At 34.6% G+C, this 22,320-nt stretch overlaps 1 protein-coding gene across 6 annotated transcripts; it reads left to right on the forward strand.

Annotated features, from left to right (window-relative positions):
* Positions 1–158: 158 nt before the first annotated feature.
* Positions 159–22,224, forward strand: LOC117602101 (proton-coupled amino acid transporter 2). Of its 6 annotated transcripts, none has more exons than XM_076690049.1 (14): positions 159–1,019; positions 1,130–2,419; positions 2,538–2,832; positions 3,191–3,590; positions 12,510–12,586; positions 15,005–15,121; positions 17,922–18,072; positions 18,598–18,725; positions 19,062–19,146; positions 19,326–19,598; positions 19,824–20,002; positions 20,390–20,422; positions 20,655–20,827; positions 20,911–22,224. In XM_076690049.1, exons 5-14 carry the CDS (start codon positions 12,510–12,512, stop codon positions 21,150–21,152), a joined length of 1,458 nt encoding a protein of 485 aa, XP_076546164.1. In that variant the 5' UTR covers positions 159–1,019; positions 1,130–2,419; positions 2,538–2,832; positions 3,191–3,590; the 3' UTR covers positions 21,153–22,224. The 6 variants fall into 6 exon arrangements, with proteins under 6 accessions (XP_076546164.1, XP_076546165.1, XP_076546163.1 ...); XM_076690050.1 differs by having other exon boundaries at positions 1,130–2,363; XM_076690048.1 differs by having other exon boundaries at positions 1,130–1,444; positions 1,554–2,832.
* Positions 22,225–22,320: the final 96 nt, after the last annotated feature.

Below are 22,320 nucleotides of genomic sequence, written 5' to 3' on the forward strand. Positions count from 1 at the left end.
GGTTTAGATCTTAATTTTTATACATATATATTTTTAAATCAATTGATATTTTGATAATTTAATAATATTATATTAATTGCTAGAATTCATTTTTATTTTGAATTTATAATTTAATGAAATTTGTAGTTACGATTGTTTGCTCATAGTTTTTAAGATTTATTATGAGCACGTAAAATTTAATGCATATTGAAATGATGAATACAAATATAAAAATATATTTTTTGTTCACAACTCGTACAGGGAAAATATCTTTGTTTCCTCTATCATCAGAGATCGCAAAACTTGTCGGTCACTGACCAGAAGCTAGCAAAAGCCTAGTTATTTTAGATCCTCTTCCGAGAGGGAGAAAGAGAACATCTTGGCACCACTCTCTAAATAGTAGCTTTAAAACGCAAAATAAAATTGAAATGTAGGCCTGCAACTGCTTGTATGCTACATCTCATTATTTCTTACGTAATACGATGCAATTTACAGATAAATAGGAACAAAAAAAAGACGAATTTCATTACAGGAATTATTCGACCGAAGACGAACTAAATCTTTTAAAGTTTACAGCGACAAGATAGTCATCAACAAGGTATTAGTTACGTGTTAGTCATTGTTTGCCTGTAGTCCATTTCAAAGGAAAAACTTTCCATGTGAATCAAACTTGTTTAACTTTTGTCTTTACTATTACTTCGTTCTAGAAAACTTTCCACATTCCCCCTTGGTGTGCCACAGTTAAATTCCTATGTAAGATAACACCAATTTTTTTTTTATCTGTCACATCGTAACGTTATAATGCACAATTTTTTCTTATATCGTCTAATTATCGCGCAACCCTATTATGTAACAATTGTTTTTTCAATTGTTAAGCAGTGTATTTTCAGTTGTCAACGAAATATGCAGTTGCCTGATTAATTGTAAAATGCACCAAAGAAACTGAATACTTCGCAATACAAATACCTTTGAGGTCTTTTACATTGTTTCTCCATTGTAGCGGTGGGAAATTCTTGGCGTGATAGTCAAAGCGACAAAAGGTGATCATAGTATTTTACATAGGGACATTAAAACTGTAAAAATCATCTTTCATTGATATTTCAATTTATAAGATTGTATGAATTACTTCTTCCTTTTTTTTCTTTTCTAGCAAGAATGGTTTGAAGATTGTGTCCATTGTATTAGATAAGACGAGTAACGAAGTTGGGTTGCATTTGTGCAAACACATGGTTCAATAGCCGAAGAATTCTGTTAGGTCAACTCAAATTTCCTTACTAATGCGTCACCAGAGTGGAAAATTTGGAAGCCCTTGCGTTTCGAGTTGAGATACGACGATAAAACTGATCGTACTTCCAAAAAGAGCGCGTATCAGTGATCTCCTGATCAAATAACATGTTCAATTATTTGATCCGTTGAATGGCGGGATGATCAGTAGTTACCGATACCAAAAACCTTAAATAATCAAGTAATTATTTACTCGAATCGAGTATCCTCCTCCTTTTCGAAGTCGGATAATGTTGTATCGATAACGCGCTCTAATTAAAAGCTTGAATTATTAATTATCTTTATTATAGTTATATGAAACATAATCATTTTCAATATGCAAGTCATCGTGTAAATAGCAACAAAAGATATGCATAGGTTGTTGTTTTTAATCTGTTGAACGGTACATCGAGAATATTTATATCTAGTACATTGACTGTACATATAAACGAAAGACGGTGGACCTGGAAGATTTGATATTCAATGGAAAAAAACTGGCAAAGGATCGTCATACGTACATATATACACGCACACGGAAAGACGAATCTTATTTTTACATGATAATCGTATTTACGTGGACGTAAAGTTTAAACTTTTACAAATCGAGGGTATCAATTTAAATTAATGTTTCTTAATTGATGCAATATCGCTTGAAATCTTGACATTTCTTAATTTTTATAATAATCAGAGATATGTAATTCTATTGTTAATTTTGTGTAAAAAAAAATTATAGAACAGTTGCCGCGTTTTATGGGCGCGCAATTTTGAATTTCAATAGATGGCGCGTGCTTTTATTGAACCGGGCACGCGGTAATTGTTCAAAGTAAATTGACTTACGCTATTTTTTCCATAGAATCGATGATTCGCCATATGAGTTCTACTAAGAAATTGATATTGGTTATTAAATTACAGAATGAACAAAATATTCTATATTTAATACATGGCTGCTTTAATTTAAGGTCGTACCGCGCCTATAAAAATGTTATGTACATACACGTACGACCTCGATTCCATTTATGGTTTACGTTATACAGGATGTTTCATGACGTATGGATATAACTTCATTGCTGAATGTTTGAAAGTTGGAGATATTAAGATCTTTGTAAACACACGTGTACTATGTATGTACTTTAGTTATAGGCATTAATATTTCAATATTTATAATATCAATATCTAGGTATTTATTATCATTTTTTAATTACTCTAACGATAAGTAAAAATGCGATCAATTAATCTTGTTTACGAATGTCTAGTTTAGTTTAATCTCTTTATCTATGACATTACATGAAACATAGAAATGATGAAATAAGGAGTGAAGTCTACTGTATGTTCACGCAAGCAAAGGATTAAATCGTCCAGAAAAATAAAAGGAAATAAATGTACGAAATCTCAAAGAAATCCGATAAAAGGAGATAAAGCGGACATAGCAATAAATTTATTGCACCGATTATATCGTTGGATTATGATCCTTCTGTCTCTGATTGTGAGATAATTTCAAGAATGTTAGTCAGCGACTTCATGGAATTTTAATAGAAACACGTAATATTTCGTTCGACGATACTTAACGGCATTGGAATAGACGATAAGGAGGTAAGAAGAAACTTGAATTCGCAATTACTTATACGCGAGCCGGTCACTTGGTACGCAATAATAAACATTGTATCAATGAAAAGGATACTTATGGAGGTCGAAGAGTCATTGATTCCATTGCTTATAGCTTATAGAGCTTCGTCCTTACAATTAAATCCGTGCCGGAAGTAACTTCAGAAGGTACTCTCGCTTATCCAATAAGTTTAAACCTTTGCCATCAGCTACAAAATTATTTGTAAAATAAAATTTAAATAAAAATAAAAATTTCCTCCATCGGATGAGGGTTCAATTTAATTGTAAAACATTTCAAAACATACTTTTCTATTTATTAAATTCATGAATTGTTGTTATTATACAGGCTTAAGATCATGCACGAAAAGAAGTAGTGACATTCTGTGGTTGCTACGGAAGTCAGTTTTCCAGCGGTTGAAAACGTGTCCACGACCCCGAGGATGTACAGTTCACGGCATAGACAACGGAAATTCATGGGTCGTTCGCGTTCCACGGCTCGTCAAGGAGGCGAGCCAAGAATGACACGGGTCGGGGTAAGCAACGGCAAAATAACAACAAGGAGCAAGCAGCGGTCTTTGCTGGTTGCCTCGAGGCTCGAGCGTCCTCAGTAGCGCGACTTCGTTTCAGTCGCGCGGAAACAGCCGACCGTTGCACGTGCTTACGGACAGAAAGACGATTATCGCCACCATCCATGGGTTACCAGTACCCGTTTACACATTTGGATATTTTAAATTGACCTTAACAAAGTGAGTACTATCTTGCTTCATTTTTATTTTTTTAATTTTATTTCGGCATCGACCCGTACCCGCGTTCAAAGGAGATCAGGGTGACTACAGATTAGGCAAATATTTTATATTCTTCTTGGTTCAAACAACTGCGAGGGTAGACGTAAAAATTAAGAAATATTATTCAATTTAGTTGAAATAGAACTTACGTCAGACTTAGAAATGCTTTGTTCGCTAAGTGTTAAACGGTGTTTCGTTGAGATTTTAGATAATTTTTAAACATTTTAAATTATTCTTTTTAAATATATAGAAGTTTGCCGTTTAGAAATTTGAGTATCTAATTTTAGTCGAAGTACCGTTTGTATACGTAGGTTTGGGTCGAGATTGACCCGGTACCGTTGTTCGATGATTAAACGACCAGTGAATGCGTTATTTGCGAATCTGTTATAGAATTTCTTAGAAATATTTTTTTAATTTAATTACGTCATTAATATTATTTAAATGAGCGAAATTATTACGACTGGAAAAGAAACATAGTACAAAGAGTAGAAAAGATAATTAAGAAATTTGTTTCAGAATAGTTGTTTTTTCGACACGTCAAAGACCCGGCCGCACTTGAAGCGACGAGGTAGATCAAACAGCACCATTATCAATGTTTACAGGATAATATGCTTAACAAAAGTGTCTCTTCATAATAAACTTTACTCGTTTCCTTAAACGATAAGTTCGACTTGGAACAAAATTACCAAGCGTTAAGATACAATTTTAGTATTTTATGACTAGCATTTGAATATGTTAATTCTGTCGAACAACGCCGGTCGGTTTTCTTTTATTATTAGTTCAACAAATTCTTAGAAAATCAATTTTAAACGATGCAGTTTTACAATTATTTCAATGTGGAACATTAGTCATGAGGTGCAAGCGAGCCGGTTGGACGGTTTGATTTAGAGAGAGTTTTAAATAAACTGTCTGACAATTGGGACGCGATTACATGCGTCGAACATCGCGCTTTTTTGTTGTTTATGCAATTTACATACGTATTCCATCGAATTCTAAAGAGTTGTTATAATTTTATAGCATCCTCGTGTTCATCAACTAGTGCGAATGCGAATTACGTATAAGCATTTGGTATTTTTATTCTTATCGGGCAGTGGCTCTTAATTCGAGTAATCTCTTAATAGCCGCTATTATCGTGGATTCGAATGACAATAATGAATTGAATCGGGTGTGAAAAGTCCGATTTTTCTTGGATCTCGCGTTTAATCCGTGCGAGAAGAAACGGTTAATATAGCTTCGTGACCGTTGTTCTGATCCTGTGTAAAAATTATTCGGCTATTTGAACAAACCGAATTGATGTCTGTGTTTGCATTCGGTGTTTGGTTCACGAGGATCCGTGCATCTATGCTGTGATCATTCATGGACAGTTGTGTTTACATTTGAATTAGCATGAACAGTGGTTTGTTAGTATGATAGGAATGAACTTTCAGTTTACGAATTAACACTTTGTAAGACGATTGAAATTAATAATCGCGAATTAATTTACTTAATTACTTGAATTGCTCGTTACATTCTTCGGGTATGATGCGTGCGATATCTATCAAGAATGTAATCTCCGTTTATAGTTTAGGATATGAAAAGTCATGGTTATTGATATTCAAAGCAACCTGGTTATCAGTATTAGATGATAACGAATCAAAACTTCTCGTTAGATTATAAATGAGATGTTAATTTCGTGATACGCAATCTTTTTGAAAGGAAAGAGAGAACGAATAATCTTATCGATACATTAACTTCAAGGAGCATCGATAATGCTCTGATTACGTTTAATAAATATAAATTTGCATCTTTTTTTGCAACAAAGATGCAAATATTATTATTTAATTACAAAATTCAATTATAGATTATGCATATTAGAAACGTACGAATGTTGTGTCTTTTATAGATAATCAGTTCTTAATGTTTCGCAATAATTTGGCAATATTTATTCCGTTTTTTGGACTCATGCTCAATTTCAGTAATATTAAACATTTAGGGTCATCGATAACATTTCGGTAGAAAATTCACGATAATAGAAGTATATTATTATTTAAGTAAATGATTGAACACATGCTTGACAAAATTGGAATGTTGGCCATTTTTGGGAAAATAGGAATAACAAGGTGATAAATATAGAATTGTAGGATATACAAGTGAGTTACGTACTTGCGCTAGTATATTCATTTATCCTACTAATGTAAACTAGGACTTAATACTCTACTAACCACTTGCTCAATCGTTTACATAAGTCTAGTAAACGGATTTTTCCTATTAGTCTTACTCATTCCACCATTTATTCTAGCAATGTGATCTACTATCCTATTTTTATTGTTTTCAATACTTCAACAATCATTTATTCTACCTTTTGTACAAATATATTACAAATTTCGTCTATTTTTACCATTTGTTACTACCATTTGTTGACTTTACTACTTATCACTCTACTAATGCAAATTTTATCAATCATTAGCTCACTACTTTACTTAAGTATAGTAATTATAGCTTTACTTATTTTACCAATATAAAATAGACTTTAAATCTAGATTACATAAACGATTGGACAAGTGGTTGTAGAGTGCTAAAGCTAGCAAAAATTGATACAGTATACTAGTATACTTTAAACTAGTCCTAATACACACGGTAGTTGTACGACGAAGAGACGAGAGAAAGTTAACGGAAAACGAGTAGAATTTTTACACAGACATAGCCAGAGTACTTGTATTTTCACCAACTAAATCTAGACCAATGAGTACCCTCCATAGGTTCTTGCTAATTGGATCCCCATTAGGATCATTAACACACGTTACACCCGTATTTGTCTCATGTTTGTTACAACACGCGACGAGTCCACTGTACTCACAAACGATCGATGTGGTGCAACATATCCGTTGGTTGTCCGTCATTCATTTTTGGCGATAGTCCACAACGAATACCATTACCTTAAAAATAAAGCCAACAGAAACTATATCTGATTTTCCATTCATGCAAATCGATCTGATAATTCGCTTGTTCAAGAACGAACTGGTTAGAAATTATGCGACTGGAATGCGGATCTTTTAAATTATAATATGCTAATTTAATCAGCGATATTAAAATCTCTTCGAGACTATTTTACGATTGAAATAACGATCAGTTTGTTTTTGTTTGTCGAAATACCGATTCTTTAACAAATGGCCATTTTGACTGAACGATTTTTCTTCCAAACGATGCTAATTTCTGTTTACCGTTTAAATGGGGCGCGTTAATCAGATTTCTGTGCAAATCATCCTCCTGAAAGGATGATTGGTATAACTGGGTTAATCTTATCGCAAGAAAAAATGGCACGTCCAAGCAAATATTGACGATCGATTTGGCGATGAAGAGTTGACTGGTGAATCTTGGCTGATGATACATTGTGGCATGTGCAACAAACGTGATGGTATTGCGTCGTTTCTGCTACCTCTTTCTTTTTCTTTGTTCATTACAACGAACGAAGAAGGACACGAGTTTTCCGTAAATATATTTCTAAAGATAATAGGACAGAAATTTTTTCATATTGTAATTTATTTGTAGTGGAACGAACTACATTTACCGGTATCTTTACATTGCAAAGCTTAGAGTAACTTCTTTTATTTATCCTTAAGGTAGTATTCAAGGTTTACCGTGCTAATGACTTCCTGTCACTCGTTGTTATTTAAACAACTGGCAGTTTGTTTCGTCTATCCGTGAATCGATCGATTTGCAAAATGAACAGAATACTAGGAATATTTATTGAAAGTATCACAACGAAACAGAGACAATGAGTTCGATAAAGGGTGTACTGGTATACTGGTATCCTAATTTCTTATCAGCTTCTCAATAGTTCCTAGGAAGTTGCGTTGGCTAGTGTTGATTGAACCTTCTTAACAATAATTTCAATTTTATTCCCAACAATTTCATCCAACTACTACTTTTTATTTTCCACGATTAGATACATTAATTTTATCGTCCTTACATAAATTTAATTTTCAACCCCTTCGCGCAGGACGCATATGGTGTGTCATAAGACGCACGCGTTGCGTCCTCGGTTGCATCGGCACAGGACACACCTGATGCGTCATCGGTCGGGAACGACGTAAATGTCTGTTGTGTCGAGCGAGGTCGGTCAATGCTGAAATGCAGCAAACCAGTGTTTCTTGTTCCTTGCGTTTTTCCGTCGAGCGAAGTTCAGCTGCGGCTACGCTCGCTTTCCTATTACTACGGAAGGAAAGTGTGTCGTGTTTCGTCGGAGGGAAAAATCGTAAATGGTAAAGGAATAATAAAATCAGAATCTGGTCGATTATCTAATCCATTGGCTAACGTTAGTTTCCAAAATCCTAATTCGAAGGATCAATTTTTTATTTTATTGCTTCGTAGCAATCGTTTAATACATACATCATCTTAGCTATAAAACTTTCTTAAATCCATGCGCCAGCCAAGAGTCAATGTAAACATTCAAACAATGTATATAGTGTGTTTCTTAAATGGCGTATTTCGTGTACGTGACGCGGCTCGTGCTCTTAAAATAACGCGATTTTCTAAATTAGTACCTCTCATTTACACCTCTTTTCGGTCTCCCCTTGTATCTTATTAAAGACGCCTCTTTTGTAAGTAACAAATCATCCTTCAACAATAGCACAGCTTAAGTTTCGTCACAGTGTCGGTATTGTAATAAACGAAAAAGAATTTGATTGAGTCATAAATAACAATAGCAATTCGTGTAGGAAAATTTCTATAGAAATTTCTCGATATTTAGTAAGTTCCTTTGGAAAAAGACAATGAAATGTTGCTTAAATGTTAATTGAATCGGAACAGAAGAAAATAAGGTCCAAAAGAAACTGGTCCGTATAGCACCCAGCGAAATGTTAATTAAAAACACGTATTGGGCTTGTATCAAGAGTGCGAATGGATCAAAGTCAGGCTAATAGGAAGGCTAATTCTAGACGAGACGATGTTCTGGCTCAGACTCGTGTGTTTCTTCCTGGTGCGATGCACGTGGTGCAGAAGCGAATTCCTTAAGTTCAACGGGGGCGCCGCGTTATCGAACGCCTCTGCTATCCTTGCAACGATGAAAGTTCGATGCAAAAAATATCTGGCATTGGTTATTTTCGATTGAGCTCCGTTTACACACGCGTATGACTATGCAATTCCTGTCATTTAAAGAAGAAAATAACAAAAAAAAAAGATGATGCTATACATGTCTTGTGATAAATTATTACGACAAAGATATATTACTTATACGTGTTGCATTCTTTCTTTGAATTATTTCTTCTGCTCGACAATTGTTTCAAAAGAATTCTGTATCTTTCATAGAGCGTTAATTGCATCGATTTATTCGTTAGTTAATTTCAATAAAATTTGTAGGTCCTTTCTTAAATACAGCCGTTGTTCAATCAATTCAGAGCTATTTATATCGTTCATAGGAATCATTGAGTGAATTAGATTGACATAAATTTCGGACGAATCGCAATAACGTTTATCGTAATTGTACCGAGAACCATAATCGCGTCAAGAATCGCATTAGAGGGGTAATTGAGTTAAAAGAATAATTCATGCCCTTTGCCACTGTAATAAGGCGAGTACGCCTCTATGAATCGAAGAATGGGCCACTAATTTATAATTGGAAACGTGTACTTCAGTCTATTTACCATAATATGACCCTTTTATTTGTGTCCAATTTTAGGGTCAATTGCTGCTTAATTTCCTGCCTTGCTTCTTGTCTTTTCTTCAATATAAAATAATTGCAAAAGAAAAGTAGTTAATCAAGATAATGATGTGTAAGCTGTGCGTTACAAAGAAAAAATATGGTAGACATTTGTTTATTTTCTCTTCTGTTTCTTAGACATATACGATATGATTGATTGTTTAAATAATCCTCGACAGATTGTATTTCTGTCCCGTATTTCAATCGAGTACAAATGGATATCTTATAATAGAAATTCAACGCTAGAATATTAGCAAAGCGGAGAACCGTGTTTCAAAATAAATATGAAATAAGAAAACTTCTTTTTCTAGATCGTTCACGTTGCTGGATTAATTTTTATTACCATTGTGTTTTCAGTTATAACATGAATTACTGTACGCGCGTTTGTGTTTTATCTGTTTCGTTCCGTTTGTCTTCTCGCCAAAAGATAACCGTTAATTAGTCTCGCGATGGAGACTAATCGCGAGTTATCACCGGGATGAAATTTTCAAACAAATCTTCGTCAACGAAATGCAAGAAAATGACGTTACATTTTCCTTGAACTAGACAATTCCTGGAGATGAGAATGTTTCAATTTCGAGTAAGTGAGATTTATCGTTTCATTAATCCTTCGAAGTTGTCAAATTTTTCGAAGATATTTCATTAATACGTTAAATCGTAAAAAAAATTAGAATCGTTAGAATGATTGCGACATGTACGCAAATTGTCGATAGATACGCAAAGTGCGAAATATCGATAATCGCAATCAATTAAAACCTCATTGATACGTAAATTAATACTCGAGATATGTTTTTATTTACTTAGCCGCTTTTTTATCCTTTTAATCGTAAATGTAACTTTCTCATCGTTATGAAGTCAGTGATAACGCTTATCACTGTTATCTGCAATTGGCCTACCAAATAACGAATTCATCCAAACGTAACTAGATGCAATTCGCGTTAGATCGCAATACCGAAAGGTTTCAATTGAATTTGAAACACTGGAACAAAACGTAAAAGAAACTATTCTGCTTAAAAGCTGTAAAATTACATGTTTTTACGCTTTGGTTCTTAACTGTCCGTGTAATCGTCACGTAAGGTGCTATTACAAACGATAATCTTTGTGATAAAAAAAAAAAGAACGATTTTACCTAAACCGTTTATCGTCAGAGCGTAGGACGTAATTACTGTCGAATTAGACACCTAAAATGGTACTAGCCCTTTTTTCACTGATTGAATGACACCTGGCATAATTGACTTCTTCCTTGTTACGAAATCCTCGACCTTCCAGAAGGAAACGATTAGCTATTGTCAAAGCTTTTGTTACGCTTCCTGTATTTTGTTGTTTGTTATAACATTGTTTAGCAATCATCTGAACTATTGAAACAGAAAAATTAAGGCTTGAATCATTTTTCTATGAAAATACCCTTTCAGAATACGATTGTTCCATATTGTAATCGAAATTTTCCATTGAAATTCTTTTGCAATTAATATTAATGCTACTTAGAATCTTCTTAAATCTTTTCTCCTTCAGTTATTCACAATGTTCGTTATTAATGAGCTCGCAGTCAACGTGTTAATAATTACAATTTCTTGTTTATACCAGCAGGGATGAGATTACAATTTTTGTTTCATTTCATACACGATACGAAGGTAGTTGTGTTGCAACACGATTGCAGAAACCTTTGATAAATGAGTCACGATTTGAGTTCAACGAGTCTGCAGCGGAATTCGGTCAGCGAGTAGGATGTTCCAAGCGTATCAAACATTGTACAGCGTGTTGTAACTAAGCGATTAGAAACAGGCACGTGTTTCTTTTTGCGATTTTAGTTATCGTCCGTTCGTCGGTTAAGGGAGAAGATTGCTTGTCTCAATAGCTATCTCGTTGAAAGTTTTCCAGCGTGAAAGCAGGGAAGAACCGGTTAAAAAGTGATTCGTGTCCGCGCGATGATAACACGCGTTCATGCTTTCGATCGCTTCATTAGCGCGGAAAATGAGTGGGTGTTAATCAATCGCCGCGTCACTTTAATTATAATGAAGTTTCATTGTCTCTCAGTTCTTTCAGTATCGTGTCCAATTTATCGTCAGATATTCGAAAATATAAAACCTTCAGTTCTTGTAAAATTTAATTACAAAGCATTTAGTACCACTAACGAGAGAGTTGTTTCTATGATACTCAGAATTTTTCTTCTCTCCTCATATAGTAATTAATTGAACAAATTCGAAGAAATTCCATGAACTCTTGATCTCTATTGTAACACGTGAACAGTTCGGAATTGATGGATAAATAATTTTATTGTTCGCTTGATCGATTCACGCGTACACGTGTTCAGTGCGTACATCGGGCATGTGCTTGCGATTTCTCGTGGTTCAGCAAGCTTCTTCTCGGTCTCGAAGTTCAATTTGCTTCGCAACCACGCACCGATTACTTAAGAAGTCAATCAATGACACTCATCAGTGTCGATGATTATTCGAAACGAGTCAGAAAAAAAAAGAGCAAGCCTTGGGTTCTTGCACGAAACGTGTTTATTTATCAATTTTTATCACTTCATTGTAGGTACAAAGTTCTTGCCACAAAGTCTGGATATGCTTAATTTCGATTATTTTATTTATACATAATAATAGAATTTCAGAAGTTTTTAATTTTGAAATTTAATTTGGAATTTTAGAATTTTAAAATAATGAAGGGACCAGTTTACATTTTTTTAGGAAGGGCCAGGCCCACTATTTATCCGATTTTACAGTACGGAAAATTCCGTAACCTTCAGTTATATTTTCCGTTAATAATCTTTCCTGTAGGTAAAGCGTTAAGAAACCGCTTGTTCTTGAATGAAAAGAGATGGTTCTTTGCACGATATTTCTTTATCCGATCGCTGGTTGTTCGTTCATGAGGATGTCTAGTTAATAGCGGAATATTACTGGAGAAAATCGAAGGAAGCCGGTTAACAGATGTTCGGTCACGTTTCCGTGAGAAACTGTATCGTCTGATGTATCTTCCATTGAACTCCTTGCGACCTCGACTCCGATTGTTTGCCGGCGAAGAAAAGGCGGTTACGTCGTGGTTCGAGAACTTAATTAGACTTTGCAACGTTGAAGTAACTATGAATTGAATTCCCAACAACATGTCTGTTTTTATTCGTTGTTTTACGGCTAGCAATAACGTTATATCGATCAGAGTTATTGATTGGTTCCGTTAATTGGAATTTTTTTCATTTCCTGTTACAGATGGAAATGCACAAAAACACCAACAGCAAGAAGAGTTCCATACGGGCAGACGAGATGACGCTTAAGGAACCTCATAGGTAAACGAATATATTTCTAGCTGTAGAAATGCAATTAAATTTTAATTTAGATTTGGCGCGATTCGATGACATAAAAATGTAAATTCGTTTTTTTTTATATTTTTTTTCATTTATACCTGTACACTTCAGTTTCGATCAAATCGGTGATTGCAATTTATCCAGTTCATCGATGACCGAAATAGTCAGTGGAATGGAGCGGCGATATTAAACGGGCAAATTGCGAAACCCGCAAGTCTTATATATACGGTGTTCCTGTTTCAATGGCAAGATCGGAGCCAAGAATGACGTAGCTCCTTGGCACCCAACAATATTCCTTCGATCTAGTATCGAACTGTGAAATTTTCCGTGTTACTTTATTCGTTCGTTCGTTCATTTTGAATTCTGAACTAAACTCGACCAGATATTAATTTTTCGTCTAGATATTTTAAAATTGCCAGAATTCCATCATAGATAATAACAAAATTATCACCGATATAACTTTCGTTGAAATTTTAATCAATTATTCCTGAAGGTCGGGAATTATTTGCCAATGTAATATTAAGTTAGATAACTTATTAGAGAAACGTACAAGTACAGTTTCCGACAAAGATGACCATAGTTGAAGGATTCAATTGACCATCGTGGCATTCGACATATGAAAATTTTAATACATTTTCCAACACGCGTTAACGTATTAAGGTCGAGACTATAATCAAATGGAAATGTGATTGCACGTAAAGTGATGGAGGTTTTCCCATCCTGTTAATCGGTCGAGATCTTGTTACGTAATCGATATTGTTATCCTCTGGGATTTATACATACTTGCTGGCTTTAAACCAACAGTGTAATTATTGCACGCGATCATTATAAAAGCTTATCCTTAATGGCATAACGTCACGCTCATCGAGGGGAATTCATTATTTTTTTTTATCTCCATTAGCGATTATAAATAAACAACAATCTATTACTATTTCATTTTCACATTTTGTTCAACGTTTACTTGGTGTGCAAGTTATAAATTGCTCGTTAATTATTCGCCTCTTCAAGGATCCCTCGATTATCTATCGATGATTGTTTTTACTTGTACACGTTTTTCATTTAATCTCTGTCGTAGTATCTCTGTTTACGTAGACGGAATTAACACTGCAATGTTTCTTTTTTGTAGTTCTTTTGATAGGGGAGAAACGCTTGATGGATGAGGTGTCCTGCAGATATTTCAGGATTTAATTAATTACAAAGAAACAATGAAGAGTAGCTTAAATATAGTATAAAGATAAAAAAAAGAAATATGTAGCCTTACGTTTTTACAATCGAGATGATTAATAGTTTAATTATAAGATTTGTTTCATTGAACCGAAACGTAGGATGCTGCGTGGGTTTTGAAAAGTGAAACAACCGGGTTGCTCGAAGAATTATAAATAACGTATGATAAATTCGATGGTTTTTAGTGCCCACGCTTACGGACTTATAAGGAAGGTACAAAATACTTGTTCAGTTTAATAAAAAAGTATTTTTCACTGGTCTCGCGAGGCTCACCTTGAGACGTTTATATCTGATCTACAGTGTATAATAGGACCCAGACAAAAATTAAGTTAATTCTTTCAAAACGAAGGTTTCACCGGATATAAAAATATTTTTTATTTCTGTAGAATGTCCATAATTTTTATGCCGCGGTGCTCTTTGATCGGATATCTCATTGCGATTACCTTAGTTTCACCAAAGTAATTCTCAAATTGCTCGTTAGCCAACTTTTATGAGAATCCGAGTGAAAGTAGAACGCGATCACGTGTTTCAACGTTGGATACACGTTTACGTAGAACTATGGTAATTGTAAATCTTTCGAACAACTGGTTTGACGTTCATGGGAAAAGGGTAGACGTAACTTTATACAGAAGTAGACAGACCGTCGATGCATTCTTGCTGCTACTAGTATCAGATTCATTTCATAAACGAAACCTTCGATAATTACGGCAATATTTATTACTTAACACTTGAATGATGAACACTGGCTCATCGGAGATCCATTTTGGCGCAGTAAAAGAATGATCTAGAGCAAACAAGAAATGCTTTGTTTATAGAAACACATTTTTTATCACATTTGCGAATTTTATTGTGTGTATCTAAGAATTCACATGGTAAATATTGTCTTTATAGTTTACAAATGCATTCAATTCAATAGCTCTTTGTAAAATTATAAATATTGGGTTATTCAAAAATTCGTTTTTTTCTAAATAAAATATAAATTTATGGAGATACATATAAAAAGTATACACTTGTTTCCTTTTGGCTAAATTATAATTAAATAGTAATTAATTTTCATACGATCAAAAATTCATTTATCGTTTAAGTAGCAATTTTACTATTCTTTTTTTTTGTCAGGAAAGAAAAAATTCTTACAAATCAGGACACAGATTGAACATGAATTATTTGATGTTTCAGGAATGGCAGCACCTACGGAGCCTTTCAATCGAAGGATCCGATTTTGGCGGTGGAAAAAGGATCTGAAATTGAAAGTGTACATAACGAGCATGGAATTTCCGTTCACCATCCGACCTCGTAAGTTCAATTACCTCGCAACTCTCGATTCTTATTTGCTCGGGCTCGTTCAACGTGTCCTTCTAACAATTTTTGCCAAGACTTTCGTGTAAACCTTCGACCGGATAAAAACAAAAATATACGACACTCCTGGGCTCATTGTCAATTGTAGGATTTTAGAGGAGGAACACGTTTCATCGTGTTCACATCATTGGACGTGTAGGTGTGTTTGCTTGAACACATATGTGGCAATGTTACACGGCCACAAGATAAGTTCCGCTTTGCGGTTCTGCTTTACACGGTACACTCACTTTCTGTTGCCCACTTGATTTTTATCCTTAGGTAGGATTCTTGATGCGTACACGTGTTGAAAATTAAAAACATGAGATGTTATTTATGAACACGTTGATTAGTGATCTTACGTAAAAGAAAGAAATTCCAATTTAGTGGAATTATGTACTTTCTTTTATATCAATCGAAGCGTATTTTTATTCTCTACAATAAAGTGTTAAGGTGCTTGGGTCGAAAATTGATTGATTTAAAAGATATCTTAGGGAGAGACAGGGAGAGCCTCGAGGTCTCTCCCTAAGATATACTTCGAATTAATCAATTTTCGACTCAAGTACCATAATAGTTTTTTATAAAGAATAATAATAGGTAACAACTAACGTTTACAAAAGTATATAATTCCATTTAAAGAAACGAAAATGACCTGATAATCTTTGAAACGCCTTCACTTCCGGTGCCACCATATGCACTACCTCTATGCTTCTTTCGACACCATTCAATTTTTCCTGACATTTATTTCTATCCTTTACCATTTTATAGCCAAGCTTATTGTTAGATCTTTGTAAGCAGCTCAAGGATTAATAAAATATCGTTACGCCTCCTCTTTCCATTATCCTTTCAATAAAAATGTTTCCACGTAGGAGGAAGGAAGTAATTTCGCGGATCTCGATAGTGGATAATCGTAGATTTCCGTGAAGCATCCAAACATCATTTTCCAAGAAGATCCGACGAGCATAAATTCGACATCGTTCAACCTCTTCCTTTTTTCCTTAAAGTAACAAGATAATTGTGAGATTCCCGCGAAGCAATTGCGAAATACCGCAAAACCTATCTCAACTGGATCTAGTTTCTTTGTTTTACCTTCCTGCAATTGTTACAAATAATTAGAGCGTTAAAATCGAGGAACCTTGAGGTGCATTGTTTATTTCAAATAAATGTTGTTAACCTTGCATTCCACTTACTGCTGAATATTTGAGAGAACGATGAACAATATTGATAATATAAACGATGATGCTTGCAGGAATACTATCTTTGAGATAACAAGGGACACTACACTTGAGCCATTTAATTCTTCGTATTTTATTATCAGTTATAACATTACAGTATGTACCTATTATACTTTAACACTTTATTCATTTCCATTCAATCTTTAAATGTTAATTATTTCCGTATTTTACACTTCTACTTCCTTCAGGAAATCATTTCCACTGATTCGAATATATTTAACCTCTGACTCGTCTTTTCTCGAGATCTTAAATTATAGGAAGAACTAAATTGTCCACTTTTTTAATTGCAACATTATTGTTGATACACTCAGACGTGTTCATCCGGACGAAATGATACCAGATTCTGTATTACAGTCACGTACAAAGGGTAATTTCCTTAATTTTCTAGCAGGCTCAACATTAATGCAAATCACGATATGAAATAATTGGCAGGGAAGTAAACGAGCGTAACTGTGTAAGTTACTTTCATGAAAGTATGATTGTCATTAGTATGCTAGTCCGAGAAAGTTTTGTTCCTTTGAAAGAAAAAGTTCGTTTCAATGAAATAATTAATTTCAAGCAACTTTATTTAATCGCGAATAAAATATCATTAATCTTGATAAATTATTTCAATAATGTAAACATTTCTCTTGAACAAATAATATAATGAATAACATCAGCGAACATGATTAATGGTCAACATCGAGGCTAGGCTTTTCCTACAGCCGCAAAAGCCGAAGCCGATTCTCGAAATAAATATGTTGGCATAAGTTCTCATTGGTTCGCGTAATTTCCACATTTAACTTGTCATTTAGCCGTGAATCGTTTCTCGTGACGTATTAAATACCTTTTTAATAGATTGTATAATTACACGATCCATAACGTAAACTCGGAAAATTGTACGCGAAAGATCCATCCTCCTCGATCAATTATTTCGAATAAGTCTAGAAATAATTTGTTTCTAAACATACAAATTGTTTTCTATTTTAGAATTCATCGTCAGGATGGAAAAAAGAAAGAAATTAAAATTCCTCTGGAATATTTATAGACATTTCGAGCGAGAAATTCACCAAATTTATTCATTCAAGTTTGAATAAGGATGTTTATGAATTAGGCTAGTTTATGCAAAGCATCGAATTTGCAGCCGAACAGACGTAAGCGAACGTTTTCGAACCCGGTCGGACGGTTCATTCGCCGGTGATTTTAAATTAGCTCGCGAGACAGAACACGGGAATTCTTGAGAAATTCGTTGTCAACTCTGGCCAGCTTTCCGTTGACAAACCGCACGATGAGAGACAATCGTTGTGCGAAAATGTTCATAGATAAACGAAGTAACTTTTTACTATCTTTCATTCATGTTTCTGAAACGATATTTCAAGATAACACACGGAGGAATAAATTTCGGTAGCGAAGAAATGTTTGACAATCGGATGATAGGTGATAGATCGTTCATATTCACTGTATAAATTTTATTATTCAAAGTCAAACAGCGATAGGAATACGTTGAATAATGTAGAAGTATATTTACAATAGTTGAATTATTGCAGGTATTTAGAAACAATGATGCACCTGTTCAAAGGTAACGTCGGGTCCGGTATATTTGCATTAGGGGATGCTTTCAAGCATGCCGGACTATTGCTGGCTCCACCGCTTACAATCTTCCTTGGGGTTATTTGTGTTCATGCCCAACATATTCTGGTACGTAAAACCAAATTCTTGATTTCTTAACTGAAAAAGAATAAGGGATACTTAAAATACATTTTTTGGGGGTATTTTTCAATCACCACGATCTCGATTCGTTCACCGTCCTTAGTCAATTGAAAAAAAATTAATTAATTTTCATATTTAAAATTTCTTAAAAATAAAGATGTCTCGAAAATTAAGTAGATTATTCAAGGGTTAATTAAGTATCATAGAATTGTTCAAAACGATTGCGGTTTCGTGTTTCTTAGTTGATACAAAGAAACAAAATAAGTAGTATGTATTTAATATGGTAAGCTTCTCGTATTTGATATCAGGGAATTAGAAATATCAGTTTCTACAAGTTCTCGAGTAACATCAATTTATTATCGAGACCAGAAAATCGTACAAGAAACAGTATCTTATTTCCTTATACGAAATTTCAGCTGATCTTTCAAATATACCATGTTACACGTGTAATGTTGGAAATATATTGAAAATAGAATAAATGTGTAAATATGTCATTGTATATTGTACTTACAGATTAAGTGTAACGAAGAGGTGACGCGTCGTGTTGATGATGTGAGTGCCTCGACTGGATTCGCTGGTACCGTAGAATTGTGCTTTGCTACCGGGCCTCTTGCACTCCGAAAATACTCCGTATTTATGAGGTTCGTACACGAGTAATAAGAAGGAGACAAAATAGGGACACCATCCTACCATTTGCCTCTGTTATTTCGATACTTGTCGGATCTCTTGTTTCAAAGCTCCTCGTTCACTTGCGTTGAAATGGGACAAACGGTCATTCGTGATTGAAAAATTTCAATAACAAATCTCTTATTCAGTTTCAAATAATACACTGAATGCCTCATTGTCGGAATTTTGAAAGACTTCGAAAGAAAAATCATTTGTATTCGTTCGTTCAATTTCAATCACGATACATCATCGTCCAATTTCTACCAAGTATTCGACCATCATTTATATTACCACCCGTCGCTCTGTTCCAGACAATTGGTTAATGTATTTTTATGTATCACGCAACTCGGATTTTGCTGCGTTTATTTCGTTTTCATCGCCACCAATATGAAGCAGGTGAGTGCTAAACAATCTATTCTTTATTTTCAGTCAAAAATTGAAGCATCATATTTTGTTAAAAAAATCTTGAAAGATGATAGTTTTGATTAACGTACTCTCGCATTTTGTTCATCTATATTTATTCTTAAATAGTACGAAAGCAAACGGCATAATTTATAATTTTGTACGTGCGGCAGGTGTTGGACGTGTACGGGATCGAGATGGACGTTCATCAACACATGGCTGTGATTCTGATCCCCATAATGCTCAGCACGTGGATCAGGAACCTGAAGTACCTGGTGCCGATTTCCTCGATGGCAAATTTTCTGGTCACAGCGGGCTACATCGCCACAATGTATATAATGTTCCACGATTTGCCACCCGTTCAAGAGAGACGGTACATAGCGGATTGGCACGATCTGCCTCTATTCTTTGGCACTGTGATATATTCTTTCGAGGGTATCACTTTGGTAAGCGTCAACACAAGTGCGTCCCCTGCGTTTATGTAACCGTGTATAAATTTGGCCAGACGCTAACTTCGTCGTGGTTCCCACGTCTAATGATAAAAGAACCCCTTCAGGGTTTCACCTTTTTACGTAACTGTCGTTGAAGTTAATATTTGAAGGAACCAGTCATTTTTCGCCGTCGCCCTTTGATTAAAAATATTATTCACAACGAACCTTATCGTATTCCAGGTTTTACCCCTGAAGAATGAAATGAAGAAACCGAGTAATTTCAATAAATCGTTCGGTGTTCTGAACGTGGGAATGGTTATTGTAGGCGCGATGTTCGTCGCGATGGGTTTTATATCGTATTTAAAATATGGCGATGCAGTGGCTGGATCTGTAACGTTAAATCTCGAATCCACTGAAGTGTAAGTATAAACTGAATTTTTCTATACTACAACACCCATGTTACGATTTCTTCTCGGTCAATAAAATCATTTCCAAGCCAGTACACTCTCGGTGTACCTGTTAATCACTCGCTAAATTTGTTAAACTATTAGGTAAGACATTTTTATTTCAATCTTGTTGAAGCATCATACAGATCAGTTGTGAAAGAAAAAAATTATGCAAGTGGTTAACAAATGTAATTTTGCCTAAGGATAGCACATAAAAATCCAATCTACAGTAGACTGTTATGCGTCCAGGTGATAAATCGCGGTCCATTAAGAATAATCAAAATTCTATCACACAAAATGATAGCGAGATGCAAACGTAGTTAAGAAAAACTGTAACATAATTTTCTGTTGCATACAAAGGGTGGATGGAAAAATCATCGTCACGCATTCAAGGTTTATATCATACATAGGTTTTCTACAATTGTTGTGTTCCTTTTTACAGTATCTCGTCCTTGTTATAAAATCAATTAACAATTACAGATTTTGATTTTTAATGTTGGATTAATTATGCATGTTATCTTCTTTAACATTTAGAGTGGCGGTGGAGTTTATTGCTTGTAGATTTGAAGAAGTTGATGGTGTATGGAATTGAGAAATTCATAGCGTTTGTCATTTCATTTTACAGCTTACCACAATGCATTAAAGTTGCCATCTCGTTGAGTATATTACTCACGTATGCATTGCAATTTTACGTTCCCATTGCGATCATTTGGCCGAAGATCGTCAATCAATTTGGCCCTTTCCAGTGGCCAGTTATAGCAGAGACTGTTTTCCGTTCCGCGGTTTGTTTCCTCACATGTAAGTCGAATGTGTTAATTAAATAAATGAACGAGATCCAATTCAAGAAATTTAATGGTAACTGTTTTTATTAACTGTTCCAGTCATCCTAGCCGAGGCGATACCTCAACTGGGTCTGTTCATATCATTGGTGGGCGCAGTGAGCAGCACCGCCCTCGCCCTGGTATTTCCACCGATCATTGAGATGGTTGTGTGTTGGCAGAACGCATCTCTTAGTCCTTTCACGATATCAAAAGACATCTTGATAGTACTGATCGGTCTCCTAGGCTTCGTTACAGGAACGTACGAGAGCCTTAACTCGATCATTCGGGCGTTTAGCACGTAATTTAAAATTAGTTCGTTGTATAAATCGTCGTTATAAGTATAATTAGCAGAAGGCGCGGAATTAATGGATCATGACATGAACGCGAACGTATAGGCAATGATTGTTGATGATAAGAAAAAGCCGGGATTCATCGAAATTTTGTAAATTATTGTTACTATTAATACTACTTTATTATTATCGATAATAATGTTATTTATTAGCCTAGCACCATGTTGAGTTCATGTAAAACGGATCTTACATCTTAATTCTTGCTACGTAATATTTTCTGTATTATTTAGAACGAGGAAACTTATCATCTGTGATTTGTTTTACTGTCGATAAAATGCTTAGGATTCTGTATATGTACAAACAGGGTAAACAAATCTCGAGTTTTTTTTTTTTAGAAACGATTCGCGGTTACCAATTCGAACGAGATCAGTAAGTTATCGATTAAAAATAATGTTACATATAGTGATATTTTAATTGTCGTGTTATTCACAGGAATTTGCTATTTATTTTATTTGTAATTGTAAATAATTCTACTAAGTACTTGAAAGTATAATTAGTGGAAACAGTTAAATATGCTCAAAAATATAATCACTGCTTAGAGTTTTGGCCAATTTAACATGATAGTTAAATTATTGTATATTTTCATTTTGATGCTTTTAACACGTTGAGCGCCACTCGAAAGTTGTTCAAAGTTTTATTAAATAGTATTTTTATTATCCACAATTTCATGTATCTAAAAAAATCCTAATGAATTCCTATTCAAAACCAAGGGTCATCCAAGTATGGATGGCACGGCAGTCAACGTGTTAAGGATTTGGTAATCGTGACCGGAAATTCGAACTCGTACGTGATGTATCATCGCCTATATTACAAATTATGGTAATTGTTTGTGTCCTGAATGCGACGTAAAGTTAGATATCTATCATAGTTTTGTAGGCTGTCCGATTAGCTGTACGGATTACACGTAGAAGTAAACGCTGACTGTTACTGCAATTACCGTGATATACGTAGCTCATATGAATTAACAAAGAGTTTTAAGAGATGTAAAAAAAAAAAAAAAGAAAAAATAATAGAAAACAGAGAATCGACACGACGAACAAAAGATGAATGTTGATCGTCGTGATCATTGTGAAATGTAATATCGTGTTCGACGATCATGTGATATAAAAGACATACGCGT

Source organism: Osmia lignaria, chromosome 9, assembly GCF_051020975.1.
Source record: "Osmia lignaria lignaria isolate PbOS001 chromosome 9, iyOsmLign1, whole genome shotgun sequence".
Lineage (NCBI taxonomy): Eukaryota > Metazoa > Arthropoda > Insecta > Hymenoptera > Megachilidae > Osmia > Osmia lignaria.